Genomic DNA, 15402 nt, shown 5'->3' on the forward strand with positions numbered 1-15402 from the left:
AGTTCCCGTGTATGATGATGACGACTGGTCAATTTTCAATTATGTATCGACACTGTAAATTTTGAGTCGATTACGCGTCGTTTCTCAAATCTAGAGGGGTGTTGAACTGAAATACCTTAGAGTCTTTCATTTTAAGTTGCACACAAGTGGTCTGCCAAATATGAGCCGGATCTCTTGGTCGTGGCTGAGTCCTCACCCTTGTGAAACATCGTGTGAGGTTTGTCAGAGGCTTGTCACAGAAATATAATTTATTACAAAAAAAATTGCAACGAATTTTTATCTTCAATATATTCTCCTCTACTGTGCACACACCGCTGCATGTGTACCTTCCCCTGACCGAAATGCTATAGCTCATCAGCTACCACATTGTCCAGCAACTCTGCTGCTTTCGGTTTTACAAATTTCACTGACTGAAATTGTATTTCTTTCAATGAAGTTCTCACATTCAGAAACCGTTATAAATCACATTTAGCGTCATCTGGAGGATACAGAGAATAGAGACGCATAGATATGCTCAGAATATCTTCGCAGCTGGGGCAAACCAAACTGACCCCAAATCCTGGTGCAGAAACATTAATGTTCTGTCTCACAAGTCACCATTTTTCTTCCTTCCTTTTTCTCTAGCTTGATTAGGACGCATATGTCATTTGTGTTTGACAGTTTGATTGTTAGATACCCATTCAGTCAACAACTTTTGTACAGGAAAGAAGAGATAAGCTTTTCCTTTAGTTTTAATTTGCTCATTCACGCTTATTTAATTCTTGATGATCTGGAAATCTCCCAATGCATCGATTGAGGCTTTGTTCCCGGATCACGGAGAGTACGTGTTTCATCACCAATCACCAGTATGCTGCGATGTTCAGAGTGTTCAAGGAAATTGGGAAACACAAAAACAACTTCAACAGAAGAGAGAAAGAAAGCTCTGTCTTTCTAGCCATAGATGGGCCAATCGGGTGCGAACAACCGGTGTGTCATCTTCAGCGAATGGTGTTACTGAAGTGCGGTATGGAGAGTCGCGGGGTCATTATCGCTCTCCCTGAAGTTATCGGTTTGTTAGATCTGAGTCTGCTACTGTCCGGTCGAGTAGCTCATCGTTTGCCATCAAGAGGCTGAGTGTACCCGGTTTCAGTCGGTCTACAAGGAAAAAATCCGTGGCACTATCGGGAATCAAACGCAGGTCCCCTACAGGACAATCAGCGACACTGACCACTCAGCAGATAAAATGAACGACTGAAAGTAGACATGTTGCACTCTGTTGTTTTTTAGTAATCAGTCTTCTGAATGGTTTGCTACGAATTCTTCTCCTTACTCAACCTGTTCGTCTCAGAGTAGGATTTTCGTCCTTTGTCCTCCGTTATTTGTTCGATATATTCCAAAAAATAGTTCTGAGCACTATGGGACTTAACTTCTGAGGTCATCAGTCGCCTAGAAGTTAGAACTAATTAAACCTAACTAACCTAAGGACATCACACACATCCATGACCGACGCAGGATTCGAACCTGCGGTCGCTCGGTTCCAGACTGTATCGCCTAGAACCGCACGACCACTCCGGCCGGCGATAATTCCAGTTTCTTTCTCTACAGGTTTTTCCCCTCTACAGCTCCCTCTATTACCATAGAAGCTATTTCCTGACGCCTTAACAAATTTCTTATCATCCTGTCCTTTCTTCTTGTCAGTGTTTTCCATATGTTTGTTTCTTCTCCGATTCAGTGGAGAACCTCCTCATTCGTTACGAAAACAGTCCACCTAATTTTCAACATTCTTTTGTAGCGCCACATGTCGGACGCTTTGATTACCTTATCACTGTCCATGCTTTATTACCATTCAATGTTGTCTGCCAAACTCACATTCTCAGAAATTTCTTCCTGAAATTAAAGTCAGTGTTTGATACTGGTGGACTTCTTTTGGCCAGGAATGATCCCTTTGCTCCTGCTAGTCTGCTTTTTATGTACACCTTCCTTCACCCGTCCGGACTTATTTTGCTTCCAAGGTAGCAAAATTCCTTATCTTGTTGCGACCCGCCACAAATTATTCTCCTGTGCCAACCTATTCGTCTCAGAGTAGTAGACTCACCCTACGTCCACCATTATGTGTTGGATTGGATGTATTGCAACTTCTGTCCTTCTCTCCAGATTTTGCCCTCTACAGGTCCCCCTATTACCAAGATGACCAATTTTGATATTAGGCTTCTCGTTACTGTCATTTCTGCTACTCCTGATACTTTCGTCTTTTTTCTGTTTACTCTCGGTCCATATTCGACCCTTATTAGACTGTTTATTCTATTCATCAGATCCTCACTTTTAAATAAAGCGAAAAGCAGCAACTTTGGTACAGTACAACCTCCATAATATATGTCTACGCAACACCGCGATTTCTGTCAGCGGTCTGATGACGTCACGATCCGGTCCTTCGGTACCTACATACACCGAGGTGACAAAAGACATGGGATATCGATATGCGCAAGCACAGACGGCGGTAGTATCGTGTACACGAGGTGTAAAAGGTCAGTGCGTTGGCGGAGCCGTCATTTGTACTCAGGTGGTTCGTGTGAAACGGTTTCCGACCTGATTATGGCACCACGACGGGAGTTAACACACTTTGAACGGGGAATGGTATTTGGAGCTAGACTCATGCGACAGTCCGTTTCGCAAATTGTTTGAGAATTCAATATTCTGATATCCACAGTGTCAAGAGTGTGCCGAGAATGCCAATTTCCAGCCATTACACCTCACCACAGACAATGCAGTGGCCGACGGCCTTCACTCAACGACCTAGAGCATCGGTGTTGGCGCAGAGTTCTCAGTGCTAACAGAGAACCATCACAGCATGAGACAGCCACAGAAACCAATGTGGGGCGTATGACGAAAGTATCCGTTAGGACAGTGCGGCGATATCTGGCGTTAAGGGGCTATGGCAGCATTCGACCAACGCGAGTACCTTTGATAGCAACACGAGGTCGTCTGCAGCTCTCTTCGATATCGCAAACTTAACGGCTGGACGATACACGACCGGAAAACCGTCGCCTTGGTCAGATGAGGCCCCACGAAGCCATGGGAGCCAAGTCGTCAACAAGGCCCTGTGCGAGCCGGTGGTGGCTCCATAATGCTGTGAGCTGTGTTTACGTGGAATGAACTGGTCCTCTCGTTCAACTTAAACTAACATTTACTGGAAATGATTATATTCGACTACTTGTACACCATTTCCAGACATTCACGGACATTATATTCCCAAACAATGATGGATTTTTTTTAAACGACAGTGCGTCATGTTACCAAGTTACAGTTGTCAGTGATTGGTCTGAAGAAAATTGTGGAACCAGAATGAGATTTCCACTCTGCAGCGGGTGTCCGCTAATATGAAACTTCCTGGCATATTAAAACTGTGTCACGGACCGAGATTCGAACTTGCCTTTCGCGGACAAGTGCTCTACCATCTGAGATACCCAAACACGACTCACGCCCCGCCCTCACAACTTTACTTCTGCCAGTATCTCGTCTCCTACCTTCCAGGTCCGAAGTTCGAGTCTCGGTCCGTCATACGGTTTTAATCTTCCAGGAAGTTTCAGGATTGTGGAAGTTTGAGTGAATGATTTGGCCACCCAGATCACCCGACAGGAATCCCATCGTACGTTTATGAGACATAACCGAGAGGTCAGTTCGTGCTCAAAATCCTGCAACGGCAACACTTTCTCAATTATCGACGGCTATAGAGGCAGCATGGCTCAATATTTCTGAAGGTGGCTTCTGACTAGCCCCATGCCACGTCGAGCTGCTGCGTCATGCCATGACTTTTGTCACCTCAGTGTATAATACAGCCATGCAACGCCTCTGAACTTCGTTTTACGTTGTGGAATATCCTGTATCCGTGACGACAAGGGTGGAGCTTCGTCGTATTGTTTGCATCATCAGACAAAGTAGTGTGCTTGTGACAGTAAGAAGCGAAATCGTTAGTTATTGTTGCTCTTGAGAAACAAATATAAACAAATCTTAGCTTCTGCTTGATCCTTTGCTTGTCAAGACAACGTAAGAATTATTATGTTATTACCATCTGTACTTATTGTTTAATTACAGAATTGTGTTGCAATCTTTTGGGACATACAGCTTGTTGTAGTAATTTATTGAATTAGGTGTTCGAACTGTATATGTTACATTAACATCAATTATGTGATTACATCTGGATAAATTATACAAAATTCACGACGTTCTTTGTGCGTATAAAATTCAGCGTCCATGGTACCAGCTGGTTTGGGTTAGAAGCGCTGAGAAAGACAGTGCAGACGCACAAAGAAAACCAATGGTCTGCATCTGGAAGTATCTTGCGTCGGCCAATGAAATGCAGGAGAAGAATGGGCTATGCCAGCAGAAGTTTCTATTAAGCGTGAAGAAAGTGGTGTATTTCAAAAATATCGGTGCCGAAACTTTTATAAAAAAGCGTTCAATACTTTCAAACGGTTTAAATCATTATTTTTTAAATTAAAAGGAATGTAGCGCTCGTGGTGGAATCATGAGGTATTTATTGGATTTCTGTAAATGCTGTGGCACCGTTTATCTGCACTTCCTGGTACTAATTTCTAGCTATCGATTATATTATATCGTCTCGGAAATAAGTTCTGTGATGGCTCTGTGATGTTTGTGCCTGGCTAGCATTTAATAAAAGCCAAACGGTACTGGACAGAGACAGTTTATTACTGTCTGTTGCACTTTATTAGCACAAAGTACGCACCATGCCACGTGATATCGGTATGTACAGGTGGTTAATATTTTAAATAACTAATCGTTACGGCTATCTCATGTTTTCAAATTGGTTAAACAGTTTACAGCGTTATTTATCTCACATTAAAATGATTTTTCCTAATGAAGGAAATTTGCTTCGAGTCGTTTTCGAAAGAGTTGTTTCAATTGTACTGATTTATGAGTATAGTGAGTTATACTCCTTGAGCAACGTTCAAAAACTCCCTTACTCTGGAAAATCATCCTTTATTAACAGTTTACTCCAAAAACAGAGGGGAGGTATGTGGTCCCTCAGATGTGTACACTGATCATATTACTATAATCGTAAGTGTTCGTTTGCATCGTATGTGTTTTATTGACAGTAAATATATAGCGATGAAGATTGAGCTATATTTCTCCTAGTGTTTTTCCCTGTCGAACGAACTCACTTGTTTCCACGATTTACAACATTTATACAGTCATCAGGTAACGTAAGATAGGGAAGTCGTGTTCTTCGTCTGTGTGCGAATCGTGTGAAACTTAGTTCTGTTTGTTATAGTATTGTAACGGTATATCGCATCCTCTGAGGTGTATAATGACGGCTATCCAGCATTTGCTTACACGAGCTTGGAAAACCGCCAAAAATTAAAAAGAAGGCTCCCAGGCTGACTTCGTGGCTGTTGGATTTTGTCTCTGGATCTTCTGATGGATTTTGTTTGTTTGTTTGGTTTTTTACTGATTTTCCTGATGTTTCGCCAGCTGTTATGTACGACATTGTCAAATGTTCATCCTTCATCATCACTTTGCCATTAGGAATGAAGGGTGAATCCTTGAACAAAGCCAGACCCTCCTGCTGGCGAAACATCCGCAAAATCACCAAAAACACTTCGTCAGAAGATGCCGAGGCGAAAGTTAACAGACAATAGATCAACTAGTGGCCATGAAAACCCCAACTACTGTGCAGACAACCGGCTGCCTACGAATCGGACCAAGAGTCGTTAATCCCTCGCTCGCATTGGTGAAGGATATGGCACATCGTGTCTCACAAGCTATAAAAGCAGGTACAAATGAAGTTCAAACTCTCGAACAAACTTTTATTGTTATTAGAGAGAGGCTAAGGGTCTCGCCACGTTCGAAACACCGTTTCTCGTCAGCAGACTGAAGCCACGTTGGCCGCTGTGTCTCATGGAGAGAGGGCGTGTGACTCTGTCGATGCTGATCCTTCTGTGGGATGAGGACGTTAAGCTCGGGCACCCTTGGTGCTGTACGAGAGGAACAGGCTACGTACCGCCACTGGGTTTCACCCTCTCCCTTCTCTCGTCGTCATCCAACACAAACGGTGTGCCACAGTTTACATACACTCACTACAGTCAACTGTAGTTAGCAGAGTGTGAGGTAACGGGCGAGTTGAGGTGCCCTGGAAATATTCTAAGTTCGGAGGTGGCGTGGCCACACGGGCCTCTCTGGAAGCCGCGGCCCGGCAGCGAACACGTGGTGCCGGGCGTTAGCCGGACAAGAGGTGCAGCTCCAGCACGTGGTCCAGGCCGAGCACGTGGCTGGGAATTCGTTGGCGACGCTCTGTCAGTGAAAGGGACTTGTATGCCGAGAGTGGCAAATATGGTGGACTTAGTGATACCGTGATTGCAGACATTTCACAGTTTGTGTAGAAATTAATAGTAGCCTGAGGAATCATGACACCTTAAAAAGAAACATGTAGAATACCATTATTTGCACGACAATTCTGATGGTGTAATCAGATTTACAATATCTTTATTAGTTTAAAGTTTAGCATCTGACTGTAAATTATACAAGTGACACCCAGCAACGAATTTCCAAAATCTAAACGGTTCACCTGATTTCGTCGATCGACGTGTCTTTAGAAAGCTATTAGTGTAAACCTAAAGTGCTATGAATTACAGGCATGAGACTTGAGTAGTACATGATCTATTGGAGGTCAAAGTGGTGGATTACTATCTATCACGTCAGGCCGTAAGTACGCCACAGTTACACGAAAAAGCGCTAGCAACATGCTTATAAATATATTTATTCATCTATATCTTTGTTTATATCCGATATATACTATTCATGAAGAAATTGGTCAATTATTTACTGTGTTTTAGAAAGCACACAGACATTCAGGCTACTGACCTACTTTTGCTTGCTATTCCTTTGATATATCTCTATTTTATTTGTTTATACATTTAATAATGTGTGTTAGAGCGTGTTTAGGGTCCAGCCGTAGGAATATTTATTTAATTTCAAGTTATTTAAACGTAAATCTAGCATTTCGAATGTGTTTCAATATGTTCGTGAGTGTGCGTTGTCTTGGAGACAGGGCGGGAGCGCTCTAGCCAATCACAGCGATCGTTCAAAAAGGACACGTGGAGAGACTGTACGGAAGTGGGGGAGGAGGATCTTTTTCCGGAAATGACAGGGGGGAGTCCGGGGCAGGACGGCGCGAGGGACGCACGCTCGCAGGAGGTCCTTGGAGTGCGGAGCGGTTAGCGCGTGGTCGCGAGACACGGAAATGCCTCGGAGTGTGGACTTGTGAACTTGAGACAGTTCCAAGGTTTCCACAGTGAAGATGTAGTACGCATTTAGAAGTGAATATCTCGTGAGCTATGTTGTCGTTCGTAACTAATCACGTGCAGTAGGAATCTACTTTTTCCCTGTTATTCAACTTATATTTTATTTAATTGCTGGACCATCGACACCAGTAAGTGTTTTGCAGAAATATACCGCATTCTCAAAAGTACTGCTACTATCGTACTCATCATTTAAAGTCGTTATGATAGTTCCTGCAGATTTTATTTTTTGCAATCTTTCATTTATAAATTTCTACATATCTTAAGCAATTGCCGAGTGATAGGAACCTTCGACCATTCGATTCATGTGTATATTCATATCGTATACTGTAGACTCAGCAGTATTTGGCTTGTAATGTGGCAACTACGTATCCCAGCCCCTAGATAACGAAACCAGCCAAAACTTTTAATATTTCATCTTTGAGTCTGAGGGTACATAGTTGAGGGCCACCATCATCACCTCATTTAATTTATTACTGAAAGCCTGCAAGAGACACAACTGTCACACATAGCGAAGGAAACGTGCTACAGTAAGCGAAAGAAACGAAAAACCGTTTCTATCAAGTGGCTGAACCTACCCTTCTGTGTCTCCCACCCAACCATGTCCTATGACTTCACTTTTTATAAATAACAGCAAGTACAATCAGTTTAATCTGTCTCACTTTATATTTTTAGATTTTGAGTTCTGTGTTAGTATAGATTTTTTCGATATGGGCAATGGCTATGCTTCATATGTGATTGGAAGGTGACATTACATACCATAATCCATACTGTACGATACTGTTGCGATTCCCCTTTCAGATAGTGTTTTTCGAAGTTACCAGTAATTGCTTTTAGCCTACGATCGATTAAAGCGCTGAAAAGAGGTCATCTCAGTGATCGAAGGTTACCCAGATGACACCACGGTGCCTTGTGCGCTGGTTGCCATAGACAAAGCAAGTTACGTTGGCAGCCCTGGGTACCCACCCTGGCGCTTTGCGTTGGCAGCCCTGGCTACTCACCGCGGTCCCTGTCGGCGCGGCGCGCCGCCACGTCCTCGGTCAGCCGCTCCGGAACTACGTCACCGTTGGGCAGCTTCCGGTCGAGGCCAGGCGAGGAGGCGACCCGGGTCTGCCAACAACACAGAAGCAGCCATGCAGAGCGCGCCTACATGCGGAACACTTGTGTGCGAAGCTGTTAAACAGAGCAGGCGCTGACTGTAGCCACTGGTTCGTCAGGAAAGCTGGTCTCTACTTCACATTTACATCTACGACTACATTTACAAGTATAATTATCAACGGTCTGCTACATAAGAAGAAGCCGAATTCAGGAAGTGAAAATCGCATCAGCACCTTCGATTCACAATGGAACAGCTCATTTTCTGCCGAGCTGCCCCGTTATTATCCTAAATCTATATTTATTTTTACACACCGCGAGCCACGCCACTGCACAAGTTTCTTGCACTGCTGCCATTTCCTCCATTTCCTGTTCGTTACGAATGGTTGTCGGTAAAGACCTTATGACGTCTAATTTTCTGGTTGTGGTCACTTAGAAAGATGTTTGTAGACCATTCCTGGTACGTAGGTTCTCGTAAATTTAACGGTAAACGTCCACTTATGAGGAACTTCACTTTTGTAGCGTCAGCCAATAGTGTGTGAAATATTTCCGTAACGCTGTCGCGTTAATTAACGAATGCGTTACAAAAGACGTCGATCTTCTCCGGATTTTTCAGTCTCCTCTTAATAGTGCCTAACAATTATGCCAGACTGGCAAGCAATGCTCAACACCCAAGAGAACGACTGTTGTGTAATGTTGTATTCACGAAATACAATTGTAGTGAAATGTGGCAAGAAGATAACCCTCTACAGAATGGTTGATATGAGATGGCTTGTTTGCGTGCAGCAACTATACGGATTCGCCACAGGGTCAAATGGAGCTAGGCAGCAGCTGTGGCAAAGACAGTTAGCAAGACAGATTAGCAACAACTTGTAGATTTTTTGATAAAAATTTCACAGTACTTAGCTGGAGTATGAAGATTAGGTATTGGAGTGTTCACTTCCACTGATCTAATTTTAACGAATATCACAGTCGTAGATCCAGTGAACGCTGACCTCCCACGTCCGGGTTGGCTCTTCTCGGCGTCAACTGTAGATCAGTCCTGAGACACTCGCTGAGACAGTATTCCGATACAGTGTGACGATTATCCGACCACGTTTTTGAGGTACTACCCGCTGAACAGGGCCGTATAACTCCCTGCATTCACATTTGGGAAATGAATGTCCACTTGGGATTTTTTTTTTTTTTTTTGTGACGTAAGGCAAATTCGTAACAACAGTGATTGTCGTCTAAGCCATCCCTGGAATCTAGCCTTTTCTATGCAGGATTTGCCCTCCATCTTCGGGAGGACACAGCATGTAAAACGACTGTTAGATTTTCCACGGAATCCCAGCATCTGCTGCTGAGAAAGGAAACGAAGTTGGAAAGCTTGGAGACTGTCAGTATCCCAGACAAGGTTATTATACTGCCTACTTTGTCCACATCTCAGTAAATATAGTTTGTTGCTAGACACACGGTTCAGTAAATATAGTCTGTTGATAGTCACGCAGTTTGGTTTTAGGTAGAAAATATCAGTACAAAGTCCGGCGCTATGCTTTTTACGTAAGTTGAAGCATTATAGAACTAGCGGTAAAGCTCATCAATGGTTCCTTTCGTATCTGTGAAACAGGAAGCTGCTCGCTTTTCTCCAGTGTCAGAAAGCAGGGAAATTATTTGAATTTGTCTAGGTTGCTGTAAAGTAGATGATGGAGCATGGTTCTTACGAAACGTGACGGAAATATCTAAAAAAAAAAAAAATTACAGTACGTATAATATACAGTGATACCAAACATGTTCGATAGTGAAGCCAATATGTGCTAGTATGTTGTCAGTTGAAAACAAGCACGTGCTATTCAGGGCTGAAAAAATAGAACCGGAAGTAGGGCAAAATCAAATGCAATTTATAATCCATGTACCGCATTATTTTCGTTATTTAAGGAATCTTTTAAGAGATAATAGATATTTCTTGCAATAATTTAAGGCAGTAATTGAGTTAAGACAGTAAACTTGCACCAATTCATTCTGATTCAGTTTTCACTAACATTTTTAAACTCAGATTGTACAACTGATAGTGATACAAAATCATCCCCTATTCCGCTATGATTTCCATGTATTCCAGTGTATCTCTGCTCGTTAATAGTGGGATGACTGTTTTTATATCGTACCTCTAACGTAGCCATTAGAACACCAAAAAAGTTCATATGCATTTTACTGTGTATATATTTATCTTGTTCTCGTATTTCGTGTAAGCTATGTTGAACAGATTTTAGAATGGTTAAAAACGTCCTTATAAAATACACAACCCTATCGCTACTTTGTGATTGAAGACAATCGATTTCGGTGTAACATCAGTCCGTCTTCGGGTCTGCTAGATTAAGGTGCGCAATGTATGCCTGTCTATTGAGGTTGGCGTCTTGTCGATATTTTTCTTTTAGTTCATCTTAAAGCCACTTCTGCTCACAATACTGCTTAAGATTGTTTCACACTTCATTCTTAACTCATTCTTAACATCAGTATTCACTTTTCAAACACAGGAGCCGCTTCTAACGAAATACACTTCTTTGTAAAGCATATTCCTTGTACAGACTTAAGTAACTTCAATTTCCTTCATTGGTACATATTAACCACCAATGTTTTTGTGCTAGGCAGCATGAGAAGTATTTGAAATAGGCTGTGCTGAACAGCTTTTGGGAAGGTTAAAATTTCATTACAAAGTACATAGGATGCCACCCCCAACAGACAGGCGTACGTCATCCATCTTAAAGTAGGAGACCCGAAAATGGTCTGATGATGTGCTACAGTTTTGTATTCTATAATGCAACTTCTAATATTCCATTTATTTTTTAGAGTCTGACTTTATCTCAGACATAATCCAACAACATGGAATAAGGAAAGCTAATATTTTGATTGTGTATTGCTTCTGGTCTCTAGTTCTCCACAAACCACTATTTTATAGCACAAAATACATATTTGTCGTTTAATTACCCACATCACAAATATGTACTCTGGCCCCGTCTTCTACATTAATACCACAATACAACATAAAACACGAATTTTTATTTTTCTTCATAATATTATTAATTGTTTGTAAAGAAGTAATTAATTGTCTTTTAAAGTATTTGCAGTTATTGTCTTCTACATCGGCTGTTGTGTGTGCTACAATACTTTACGGGCCACTATCACACGGCACTGTCAGAATAATTTCACATCGGGCACAGAGGTAAATCCAGGTGAACCTGTATAGTAATATCATTACCATCACGCCACTGGATGAGACTACAAACTCGAAACAAATACACAAAGTATAAATATTATTTAAAAAAAATATCAACTGAGAATGTTATAGAGGTATAAAAGATGTTCTGCGTCAATTAATACATCCTGTCACGTTGGTAAGCCATTCAGACAAGATTGTAGCATGGGTATAGGTTGAACTACTAACTACAAGCAACAGATGACTACTTTCCAGTTCCAGAAACTTACTATTTAACAGATTCCATGCGGACGGTGATGCATGCTGAAACCCACGAGACATGAAAGCAGAACACGGAAAGTGCGTTAGTGCTGGCCGGCGCTTGTTATTACAACTGAAAGCGTCTGCTTGAACACAGGTACTTGGAAGTCTGAATATCATTCAAGTGGCTGTGTCAGCACGTTTCATAAAAAGTTAAGCACAGACATTTTCAAACATAAAGTTTGAACAAAATATCACACCGAACAATTCTGTTAGTGTAGTCTCTCACAGAGAGATATTCCCAGACAAAAGTAGATTTCTGTCCTTATTCATTGTTGACGACCACACACAATTACAGACGAAATTTGTATTATACGCAAATATGGCTATAGTCTGGAGCCGACAATATACTTGGAATGGTATGCGTGTGACGACGTCGGCAAGCAGCGGCCACAGTCCCGTAGAGAGTTAGAGGAGGCTGCCCAGAGGTGCTGCTGCTGACAAGGGGGCCATCAGACCTGGTGTCCACGGATTTCGATGAGTCTCAGGTATGTTGTAGAGAGTACCTGGCCAGCAGCAGTTCTTGCTACGGCCCTCAGTTCCAGAGAAAATCGACTTTAAAGTTCTGTGCGTACCTATTACAACTGTAACATTAGTCATTCTTCGACCACGAGAACGTAGCGCAGCGGTTAATATTCGCGGCTATTATTCTGGCACTACTGATTCAAACGACCCTCATTTTGTTTTACATTTCATTGAATGGAACATTATTAAATAGCATATGTCATGTAGAATTATTCAAAAGTAGTCATAATCGTCGTAGTAATTTCATTTATAAATCATACGTTAAAGTAAACTTTCTTCAATCGTGTATTCTGTTTGTTACAGAACTGGTTTATTCCCTACCACTTGCATCGCTTTCTGTGCTGAATCAGAATGCCGTGTGGTATTTGGCATAGAAGCAACAGAAACACAAATACCTACACCACCACCACATTTAATTAAAGGAACAGCCTTGCAGAGACTCAGAATTTCCAGAAGCAATCCCGGAAAACAGGTCATTTGAATTCAAAAAGATTTTTCTTTCTTCGATCAATTTCGATGCGAACCTTGCGTATTTGATAATTATTGTGAAATCAAGTACTCTACATCGTTGCATAATTAGGTTCAAATGGTTGGTTCAAATGGCTCTGAGCACTGTGGGACTCAACTTCTGAGGTCATTAGTCCCCTAGAACTTTTTAAAAAAAAAAAAAATTCTTTATTAACCATCAACAATAATTATACATCCAACCCACCTCCTTATTTGATTAGTGGGTCTTACTTGCTACTGTTAATTACAATTAGCAGCTAATTCTATTTTATATTTAGTTGTGAGCTACAGCTATGAGTTAGTTTGAATGGGCAGTTATATAATTTATTCTAATCTCTAAGCTTTTAGCTAAACCTACATTCTACTTCCTGCAGCGTCACAGGTGTGTCAGCAGTGTACAAACCTACTGTATTGCCTTGCCCATCGAGCTAATCCCGATGGGCGTGCCCCTGGCACTGGGCTGGCCAGGTTGTAAATCGCTGCAGGATCCTAAAATCTAAATTTCTAATCTAATTTCTACTAACTAGTTCTAATCTACGTCATCTCCAGTGTATTGTCGATTTCGGGTTAGTCATATTCCCCACCCCCCCTAATCCCGCGCGTGGCGGATTCCAGACTGAGGGTCGGCCTATCCACGCGCAGGCGGAATGGGAGTAGGGAGCATTGGTCATAATCGGTGCTATTTAGTCTTGTTCCCTCATATATTCCCTTAACACCTTCTGTGATACCTCGTTGGCAAGTTTATTTATTATATGGAAGGTTTCTTCTTGTCTTATTAGGTTATACGTGTCATGGTCAGGTAGTTGGTCCCCTAATGTAGAGGCAACATCATTGAAGAGGGGGCACTCGTAAATCACATGATTGGGAGTGCCCTCCGGTTCACCACATTCACACGCAGGTGTGGCCCTTTTCCCAAACCGGCATAGGTATGCCGGGTAGGGTCCATGTCCAGTGAGAAAATGGATTAGCCCTCTGGTGGGTACAAAGTGCTTCATTTTTAGCCGTTCCCTAATACTTGGTATCATCTCATGTGTCCTTCGCCCTGTTTCATCCGCATCCCAAAGTTCTTGCCATAATTGTACTCCTCTTTGCCGAATTTCGCCCTTGTCCCTTGCCCCAATACCTAAGATCTCCTCTATTTTTGTTATATTTCCCTTTTTAATCCAGAACCATGCAGCTTGCTCCCTAATTTTAATGTCCAGGGGGCAAAGCCCCATTATGACTAGTAGTGATCCCCCTGGTGTTGTTCTATAAGCACCTACCGATCTTAGAATCATGCTCCTTTGAACCCTTCTCACTGTCATGGCGGGCACCACCCTCGTGAGCCTGTGTGCCCAGATCCCCGAGCCGTAACCCACTATCGATGTTAATATACTGTTGTGATAAAGTTTTATCAGATGTGGTGGAAGGTGAAATCTTCTGTGTCCTATTGATATGAGGTTATTCAGTGTTTGTAGGGCTTTCTGGGTTACGGTTTCAATGTGCTTCCCAAAGTTCCACTTCTCATCAATGATGATGCCCAAATATCGTGCGTCACGTCTCCGAAGAACCGGCGAGCGGTTAATTCGTACAGTTGGGTTGCGGATTAGTTGTCCCTTCAATAGTAAGTAGGTGGATTTACTTGGTGACACCGTCATTTTGGTGTTTTGGCACCATAGTTGTAGCTTGTTTAAAGCACTCTCTATTTTGGGTTCAATGTCTTCACGGCTACGGCCACCGACCAGCAGGAGGAGGTCATCCGCATAGGCTATCACCTCTAGCACTTCTTCACTTTGTTGTAGTGTGTCTAATAAAGGCTCCATATGGATGTCCCAAAATAGGGGCCCTAGCACGGAACCCTGAGGACAACCCTTTGTTATAACTTTTCCAATTCTCTTGCTAGAGGATGATAGCCAGACCTCCCGTTCCTCACAACAGCTCCTCAGACAACCATATAGCGGCCCTGGACACTCCTTCTCCCGCAAGCAGGAGAAGAGCGAAGGCCACCACAGGTTGTCGAAAGCGCCACTGATGTCAACCATAATGCCCACCACGTACTTATGTGGGGTAGAGCCACAAACCTCAGCAGCCAGGGCGATCGCATCAGATGTTGATCGCCCAGGCCTGAAGCCGAATTGCCTGTCGCTCACCCCACGCAGCACTCTATGTGCAGCCAGTCTGTCAGCAAGTAGCTTTTCTAATATTTTCCCTAGTATGTTGATTAGACAGATTGGTCTATAGGATTTTACGTTTGTAGGATCTTTATCTGGTCCTTTCCGAATGATGACTACGTTTGCGGACTTCCACACCCTTGGAATTTTTTGCTGTATCAGACACTCATTATATAAGTGAGTGAGTGGTGCAGTTAGCTGGGGAGCTAGGAACTGCACCACCTCAGCTACAATGCCGTCTGGCCCAGGAGCTTTGCCTCTTTTTAGTGATTTTATGTGGGCAGCCACCTCTTCCTCCGAGAAAGGGTAGACTGCCGTATTGTTGATGTATTCATTA

At 42.6% G+C, this 15402-nt stretch overlaps 1 protein-coding gene across 1 annotated transcript in view; it reads right to left on the minus strand.

Moving 5' to 3' along the window:
* LOC124606617 (dipeptidase 1-like) overlaps positions 1 to 15402 on the minus strand; it is a 1437429-nt gene that overhangs the window by 901596 nt on the left and 520431 nt on the right. Inside the window, exon 4 of the mRNA XM_047138602.1 lies at positions 8297 to 8405. Coding sequence (XP_046994558.1) covers positions 8297 to 8405 — 109 coding nt within the window. The remainder of the gene's footprint in view (positions 1 to 8296; positions 8406 to 15402) is intronic.

This window comes from Schistocerca americana, chromosome 3, assembly GCF_021461395.2.
Source record: "Schistocerca americana isolate TAMUIC-IGC-003095 chromosome 3, iqSchAmer2.1, whole genome shotgun sequence".
Classification (NCBI taxonomy): Eukaryota; Metazoa; Arthropoda; class Insecta; order Orthoptera; family Acrididae; genus Schistocerca; species Schistocerca americana.